Here is a 9,219-nt window from a genome sequence, read left to right as displayed (position 1 = left end):
TTTGTCAAAGAAATGATACATATTCACATGTGCATGGATAACCGTTACTCGATTTTTTTTATTTTTTTAATATCAACGAAATATAACGATTTTTCCAAAAAAAAAAAAATAGTAAAAAAAAATTTGGAGTGTTTTTTAGATTTTTTTAGGTATTCCTGTTTGTGTTCTTAACGGTTCCTTCTCTTATATATATATATATATATATATATATATATATATATATATAGGAAAAGGATCATGTGAGAAGTGATATGCTAGTTGAGAAACTTGAGAAGCATTCTGGACCACACATTTTTCTAAGCCTTTCGTAATATACACATATGTATAGTTTAAAATTGACTATATACATATGTGTATAACTCAATATACATATATGTATATAGTCAATTTTAAACTATACATATGTGTATATTACGAAAGGCTTAGAAAAATGTGTGGTTCAGAATGCTTCTCAAGTTTCTCATATAGGGTGGGCTTCTCTTAGGATCCCTACCCTATATATATATATATATATATATATATATATATATATATATATATATATATATATATATATATATATATATATATAGGGGAAGGTTCATTGGGGAACACTAAAAAAGTGGGGAACAGCGGGGAACGGGCTCAAACGAACTCCGATTGGACTCATTCCAGCGGCGTTGGAACCGACTCGTCGAACCCTAACTAGGATCTCTTAACCCTAAACCCTAAATCCTAACTCTTAAACTCTAAACCCTAAAGCTAAAAAATAAGGCTAAAACCTAAGCTAAAGCGTAAAATCTAAACTATGAACCCTAAAAGCTAAACCCTAAAGGCTAAACCTAAAGCTAAACCCTAAAGCTAAACCCTAAAGCTAAACTCTAAACCCTAAGGCTAAACCCTAAAGCTAAACCCTAAAAGCCAAACCCTAATATATTTAGGGTTTAAGGGTTATGATTTAGGGTTTAGGGTTAAGAGATCCTAGTTAGGGTTCGACGAGACGGTTCCAACGCCGCTGGAATGAGTCCAATCGAAGTTCGTTTGAGTCGGTTTCCCACTGTTCCCCACTTTTTTAGTGTTCCCCAATGAACCTCACACTATATATATATATAGGGGAAGGTTCAAATGAAAACCACTAGTTATTGTGAAAACTCGAAAACTAATTAAAAAAAGCCAAAAAAACATACAAATTTTTTTTTTAATTTTTTTTGCAATCAAAATTTCGCAGGTTTTTTAATATAAAAAAAAAATTTCAAAAAAAAAAAAAATTTTTTTTTTGTGTAGTGCACATGTGTAATACTGCACATATGTATGTGTACTACACATGTGTATTATTACACATGTGCACTACACAAAATTTTTTTTTTTTTTTTTTTGAAAAAAAGTTTTTTTTTATATATAAAAACTAGCGATTTTTATAAAAAAAATTGAAAAAAAAAAAATTTTTGTGTTTTTTAGGCTTTTTTTAGTTAGTTTTCGAGTTTTCACAATAAAAGTGGTTTTCATTTGAACCATCCCATATATATATATATATATATATATATATATATATATATATATATATATATATATATATATATATATATATATATATATATATATATATATATATATACACAGGCACACATAGATATAGATATAGATTTTGGTTGTACATAGAGAAATATTCCTTTTTGCTTTAATGTTTAGAGGACAGTAATTCATTTTCCAAACAGGGGTCCATAAAACACTACGAGACTTTGCGTTGAATCCACAATCACACATGGCCAGCATGGTAACCCTTCTCATCATCATTATTTTATTATTATTAAACCCTAATCATCTTCATTTCTATGTTACACGATCACATACTTTGCAATCACCTACCTAAACCCTAACTTTCAGCTCTTATTCGTAAACACTAGATCATATTCTTACGATTATTTAGGGTTTTTTTTTTTTTTTTTTTTGTTCATTTGAAGCTCTGAATCTGTTCATTTTTCTGTATTAGCTCATAATTGTGTAAATTAGGGTTTGGATCATGAGCTTAGTCGACTCCTGCTTGAATTTTGGTTTGATAGGGTTTTACATTTTGTGATTTCCATTATAGACTGAATTTTTGGATCTCAAATATTAATAATTTCATTTTGTTTTTTGGATGTGTTTGCATTAATTTTAGGATCTATTGTAAGTATGAAGATTTTTATGAATATTTGTATATTTTGTTGGACTTGGAAATGATACAGTGCTTGAAAATTAATATTTTATATTGACATATTGTTCATGTTTTTTTGCTTTCATGCTGGTGGGACCCAAGATGGTTCATTTGTTATTCTACCAATTGGATGGATGGGGACAATGTTGTGTTCATTTATTGTATTTATCTTTATTATATTTTTTGTGGTTGTGGTTTTTCCAACAAAATAGGAGGATACTTTAATGTATTAACATAGATATATTGTACAGGTATTTTTTTACTGCATATTCTGTGAACAAGCTCCTTATCAAGATTGTTTGATTTCTCATATGCAATAACTTAATTTTGACACTGTTTTTACTTCTTAATTTGAACTCTTGACTCGAGATTTACTTATCGATGTTAGTTTCGGTAAAAGCCTTTAGAAGGTTTTGCGGATATCGTATCGAAATTGGCTTTCTGACCAGTCTGTAGTTGAAGTAAATCTTTTGGCTTTTTGACCTGTGTATGGAAATTAAGGGGTTTGGATTCATGGCTGATGATGACATATGCTAAGGGGGTGTTTGGGATTGCTTATTTTAGTGACTTATTAATTTATTGACTTTTTGAAAAGTTAAAAGGTGTTTGGCATGAGATTATTATGTGAGAGGGACTTATTGACTTTTCCAAAAAGTCATAAGTTGTTTTAAAAAGTTAAGCCAAACATGGGCTAAGTTTAGTTCATCCCTGCGTAAAATTATAAATGAGTAGTGAACGGCTGTAACTTGATTTGTGGTTGAGATTGGATTGTTAGCGTTTTTACTTTTTATCTATCGTGATTTTAATTGAAATAATGTGTGCTTGACTAAATTCATTTTGTTATGGGTTGACATGGTCTTTATTTGCATTAATTATAGGATCTACTGTGAAGATTCATGTGTTCTGAACATTGTGACCCTGATGACAGAATATTTATATATCTTGGCCTTTAAATTTCTTCATTTGAAGCTGTTTATGAATTTGTTTGATAGTTAGATACAAATTTAAATGTCTTCATTTGAAAACTTATATTATATGTTGTTTTTGTTTTTTGACTTTCCTGCTAGTGGGACCCAAGATATCTAATTGTTCATTTGTTATTGTACCACTTGGATGGATAGGGGACCACTTTCTTATTAATTAAATTGTTATATTTTTGAACTTTAAACTCAAGATTTACTTATGAATATGTTCATTTTGATCAAAGCCCATCATATCTTTAGAAGGTTTATAAAGTTATCATATCCAACTTGGCCTTTGACCATCAAAAGTTGTAGTAAATCTTGTGAACCTAAATCAATATCACAAAAACTTCTAAAGTGTGACTTAGGGACAAATCGGTAATTTTCAATGAGCATTGCAGTTAATTAATACTAGGCAACCACTTTGCAGATCAAACCATGTGATATATGCGGTGATCCCGGTGTGGTTGAAGCTATAATCATTTGTTCCGAGTGTCAAGTTGCCCGCGAACATCTGTAAGAACCGAACCGAACCGTCTTCTCTATGCACACATCTATGAAATTATAAGAAACAACTTATGTATTTTGCTAATATGTTCTAAATGTCACTCTTTATTTTAGTTACTGCATGAGGGAATTTAGGACACAGGCCCCACCATGGTGGCGTTGTGAAGAATGTCAAAGTCAAAGTCAAATCACTTCACCAAAAACAACTGATGATGAACCAGAAACAAAAAACGTCTCAACATCCCCGCAGCAAACCACTTTTGCGAGAGAACGTCGAAATAAAAATCGTATTGCTAGCAAATACGGTTTCAAGGAAAAATGGGTTGATAAAGGAAGAACGAAATATTTAAGTTGTGATGAAGCGGTTAAGCTTTCTTCTGGTTCCATGAAAGTTAATAATTCTAGAAACGAATTCCGTTCTGCACATGGAATGTCCAAATCTGTGACTCCACCTCGTGTTTTTCAACGATCAACTGGTTTAAAAGGTGAAATAAAAATTTATTTGGAAATTCATGTTGCGGGTGCTAATTTAATTTTTATGATAACTATAACAGAAAAAGCTACACTGCCTACATGTGAAAGGGTACATATTAAATCACCAAAAGAAGAAAGAAACATTAAGCCAAAATTGCAGCAACATGTTGTTCAACAATCGATTAGCCCAAAAGGTGAAGTTCTTTATATTGGTTTGCAAATAGAAAATTATTTTGAAATTCATGTTGCGGGTGCTGATTCATTTCTCATGATCACTATAACAACAGACAAAGCGACACCGTTGACATATGAAAGGGTACATATTAAATCCCCAAGAGAAGAAAGAATTGTTAAGCAATCAGTGAGCCCGAGAGGTGAAGTTCCTTATGTTAGCTTTCAAATAGAATACTATATTAAAATCATGTCTTATAATCAATATATCAGAAAAAGCAGCCGTGCCTTTTCAAAACAGAGGTAATGCTATGCAGCCTGTTAAGTCCCCCAGAGTTGAAGGAACAGATCTAGAAAAGGAGCCGAAGACAAGTAAGTATGCATCATGAAAAAACTGAAACAATATCAGGTACAAAGATTGATATGTGTGTTTTGTGGAAGTCTTTGTTTTTCTTGCTATATCCTTAAATGGTTAGTTGGTTGGCATAAAAAATGTAGCTAAAACATAGTTGTTAATGGCGAATAGCGACAAATAATGATAACGTACCTATATGCTATATAGCAACAACAACAACCATACCCAGTATAATCCCACCTATAGCCAAGCTATTGGTAGGGTCTGGGGAGGGTAAGATGTAGGCAAGCCTTACCTCTATCCCAGGGGATACCCCAACCCCCTAAACCAAATCCAGATATTATAAGAGTCAAATAAGCATACAAAAAGTAAATAACACAAATGCATGCAATAACACACATAGGCTATCAATATAAAGATGAAAAATTAAGCCCCTAAGTCGAGCATCTAATACCAAATCGAACTATCCTCCTAAATGCCGTTAACCTTAATCCTACGTCTCCAAGAACTCCTATCCTCAACCAATATGCTACATAGCGAACAACGGTATTTTATAAATAGCGATACACTAGAAAAAAAAATTCGCATGTATATTATATCAAAATACCCTGGTATATACGCTTTTTTACATGTATATTTAACAAAAACCTAAAATCCAGCTAGGTTATAACTAATAGCTATATTTAATTGCTATTTATATTAAAAAATTAAAGGCTTCAATCTATCGCTACAGAACATATAATGAGCATGGACCTATGTGCCACGCTTTTGCTATGGTGACCGTAGCGATCGCTATCGACAACTATGAGCTAAAAGAGAAACGGGTTAGAGTAGTTAAATGGGTTGAAAGTCGTCTAAAGTGCATTTCTAATGCTTATAGCCTCTTAATTTTAAAAGTAAAAGTAAAAGGATTATTATTGTGATACATAGCTAGCTTTTGTAATCATATTTTGGTGCGTTAGCTATTTATTTATTTAGAAATGGACACAAATGCGTGCGTTTTGGAATGTTGTATAAACAAGCCATTTCAATCCAAAGAAACATTTGCTACTATTTTATTTTGTAAGTTGTAAATTATCAGTTTCTTTTACCTGTTGAATGCTATTTTTGTTGGTAGGTTGCAAGAATCATGCTGATGTGGAGGCTGGGAGATCCTGTGCTGCGAAACCGAACCTAACAAGTGGTTTACCTGTGTCTGAGATGCATGATCCATATATTCCCGCCTTAAATTCTTACTGGAAGTAAGCAAATTATCCATTCTTGCTGAATCTTACTATTTCATACTACTGGTAACAACACCACAAGCCAAGTGCTGTCAAAAAAGGTCACGTGTTGTGCACATGACATGATCATAACCAAATTACAAAGGGTAAACAAGAAAAGTTAGGTATATGTTCAAGGACCAAATTTGTAGTTTGTTTTATATGTGTATTAAAAGGCTAAGTTGTCACATCAATTAAACCTTAGCCCCTCAACTTGATCAATGTAATTTTAGTCCCTCAACTTTGGTAACAACATGTTTAACCCTTAAACATACATAAAGTTTTTAATTTCTTTACACTTTGGCCCCTCAACTTTGATAATGACATGTTTACCCCTTCAACTTTAGTTTTTTTCTTTTCTTTTTCTTACACTTTATGATAATTACTAATTAGACCCTCAACTTTAGTATTTTTCATTTATACTTTATTGTAATTATTACTATTAGACTCCTAAACTTTCAGTCTTTTTTCCTTTTGGTCATTTCTTTTTGTAGGTAATGTTTTTTTAAATTTCGTATGTACCGTCGTAAGTAGGTTATATTAACTACGTTCCGAACCCGCCGGGTATTCATTTTATCTGATATCGTAACGAACTTTTCCGTGACTTTCGAGTTATTTCATGTCACGTAATGTCCTGTCGCGATTTGCTTATTTTATCTACGTTTCGAACCCACTAGTTAATACAATTGTTATATAAAGACGAGCTAGTTCAATTCAGGTCAGAGAATCCTTTTTTTGACTCTCAAAAGTCAAACTTGGACTTTTTCTTTAGAACAAAGGGATTATTTGGTTCTATCACATGTTACAAAGACAATCATGCTACATGTACCTTTACATTGACATGCTTGTTTTTGCAGGGGATGCTTTTATCTACCAAATGGGACTCAAACGTTCAATGAGGCATTCACGGCTCATCCGCCATCAAGAGTACACTACAAGGTCTATGAAACTGTAAAGAAAATGCCTGAACGTATTTACTTTCAGCGAGTTTCATATCATGACTTACGGATGGATATATTTCCGGCTGATAGAGATGACATCGGATTGTACTTCTTCCCTATGTTTAAAAAGAGGTTTGTTTTGTTTCTCAACCCTAGATCTATCTATAAATGGTATACAAGTTTCAAGTTTGTTTCTTATATGATAAACTTTTGATTCTACAACTCTTATTTTGTTTATATGAAGAGGTGAGAATGATATCTCTATAATCGACTGCATGTGGAGAAATAATCTGGTTATGAAAAGTAATGTAGAAGGCGCGGAGTTATTTGTGCTTTCATCTCGAGTCTTACCTTCGCATGCTCAAGGTAAGCTCATTAAGATTAGATGCGCTAGTGCTGACCGATTATAACATGACCCGTTAACATGAACTGACTCGAGACAAAGTGAAACGGGTCGACACATTAATGGCACAATTAATAATGTGTGTAAATGGGTTTAACCCGCTTAACTTGGTCACCCCCATTTATCAGAGTGTCGCAATATTATAGGTTTATGAGTATTATAAATAAATGTGAAATGTAATTTTTGATAACTTTTATTTTATTTTGTTAATTGTGACTTATTATTTAACCGTGTTTTTAGGGAACCGTGACAGTAATCATGCTAAATTTGTTGTGTCATTTGTGTTATTAATTAATCGTCTTAAACGTGCCTTGCCGTGTAACCTATTTATTCAACATGTCCATGTTAGTGTTTAGGAGATTGCATGTTTAAGTACGTGTCTTGTTGTGTTGAACAAAAGCCATTTAACACAATGCAATATGTAATGTGCAGCAATTTAGAGTTTATTATTTTATACTAATTTTTATTGTATATATTTAGTTAGTAATCAACATACTCAAAGAATAAACATTAAAGAGTTCACAAAAGTTTTGTATGTTTTCAGAATATCAAGGAAATAACTTTTTATGGGGAGTTTTTCGCGGACCAAAAACCGCTGTGAAGGTGGCTCATTCGCCTCCCTCGACTGTGGTAAAACGTGAAGCTTGTTATGACGATGTTCCTCCTGGTTTTACGAGGATCTGTAGATCCTGAGATTTTACATCTGGCTTTGAAGAGCATATGTGCATAGTTATTTTGCATTTGGTGTCCTTTTCCCAAAGTAGCGAGGGTTCAGTCTTATTGGAGACACGTGTAGATTTTAAGAGTATTGTAGTTAAAATAAAGGTATTGGTTAGGGTTTGAAATTGGGGAAGAAACGAGGGTATTGTATTCTGTTAATTTAGTAACCATTTAGTGATCATTAACGAATTTGTGTGTTTGTTTCATTTTATTATGTCATTAACTAATTAGACACCAAATGAACGATATTTTGGCCTTTAATCATTAGACAAAAACAAAAGAAAAAACGGCAATGTTATGTTAATATGGAGAGATTTTGTGTAATTCATTCATATGAAAATCTTAATATTCACATTTTAGTAGGGCAACACCACTTTATAATGGTTTGTTCAAAATATAAATGTGACTTGCAGCATGCCTATGTTGTTTTAACGTTATAGTTATATCCAACTAGGTGTTTTAAGGCTGGACGGTATGGAGGATCGTCCTCCGCCGTCCAGCTCCGGCGCCATTCCACCCTCCATATCGTCCCCCCTCCGTCGCGTCGAGCCCGTCTTCTTCTTGCCGTCCAGGACGGTCTATGTGAGGACAAAACTACCTCACAAACTGTTGTGAATCGATAGTAACACAACCAATTACTAATAGGATTAAACAACAGACGACTGGATTTCTTAGTATTAATTGAAGGATTATAAACTGCAACTATAGGAGTCGATAAAGTAAGCTAAACAATAAGAGATTAAGAAGATGGTGGGAGGATAGAGACAGATCTGAGATGGGAAGAGAGACTCAATTTTCATAAACATTCATCATGCCTCCTTCCTTCTTCCCTTTTGATTATATTATGTAGCATTCCGTTGTGTGCCCCTGATTCCATTTACTTTGATGGGCCGCATGAACTGGGCTAGTTAATTGGGCTTTGTATGGGCTTGGTTCATGACATTACTCCCCCGTTTCAAACACACCTTGTCCTCAAGGTGTAAGGTTAGAAAGGAGTGTAATACCTGATACATGTCCAAGAATCCATCTTCTTTGCATTCAGTTCGCTTAGAACTAATGGCAAATTGTTGTGTGAGGAGAATGGCCATTATAGTTTGTTCCAATAGTTGGGATTCCAATTTGACACTGGCATGATAGTCATGGTTGGAACAAACTAACGCTGGTGGTGTATGACCATAAAGGGCATCAAAATTAACCACCAGCTTGATAGCAAGCCCCCAAGAAACATCGGTTGCAACAAAAATATGAGAA

The 9,219-nt window shown here is 33.3% G+C and overlaps 1 protein-coding gene across 1 annotated transcript; it reads left to right on the top strand.

Moving 5' to 3' along the window:
- The first annotated feature begins 1,635 nt into the window (after nt 1-1,635).
- Nucleotides 1,636-8,174, top strand: LOC110919107. The gene is made up of 10 exons (XM_022163385.2): nt 1,636-1,753; nt 3,566-3,651; nt 3,757-4,127; nt 4,197-4,310; nt 4,404-4,490; nt 4,561-4,659; nt 5,760-5,883; nt 6,762-6,977; nt 7,090-7,211; nt 7,793-8,174. The coding sequence occupies exons 1-10, from the start codon at nt 1,742-1,744 to the stop codon at nt 7,939-7,941; spliced, it is 1,380 nt and encodes a 459-aa protein (XP_022019077.1). The 5' UTR covers nt 1,636-1,741; the 3' UTR covers nt 7,942-8,174.
- The last annotated feature ends 1,045 nt before the right edge of the window (nt 8,175-9,219 follow it).

Source organism: Helianthus annuus, chromosome 2 (assembly GCF_002127325.2).
Source record: "Helianthus annuus cultivar XRQ/B chromosome 2, HanXRQr2.0-SUNRISE, whole genome shotgun sequence".
Taxonomy (NCBI): domain Eukaryota; kingdom Viridiplantae; phylum Streptophyta; class Magnoliopsida; order Asterales; family Asteraceae; genus Helianthus; species Helianthus annuus.
Note: the sequence above shows the minus strand (reverse complement) of the source record. Positions and strands in the feature narration are given on the sequence as shown.

Coding starts and splice junctions, on each gene's coding strand:
- LOC110919107 (XM_022163385.2), top strand. Junction 4,311..4,403: donor ACAATCGATTAGCCCAAAAG/GTGAAGTTCTTT, acceptor CTATAACAACAG/ACAAAGCGACACCGTTGACA. Junction 7,212..7,792: donor CTTACCTTCGCATGCTCAAG/GTAAGCTCATTA, acceptor GTATGTTTTCAG/AATATCAAGGAAATAACTTT.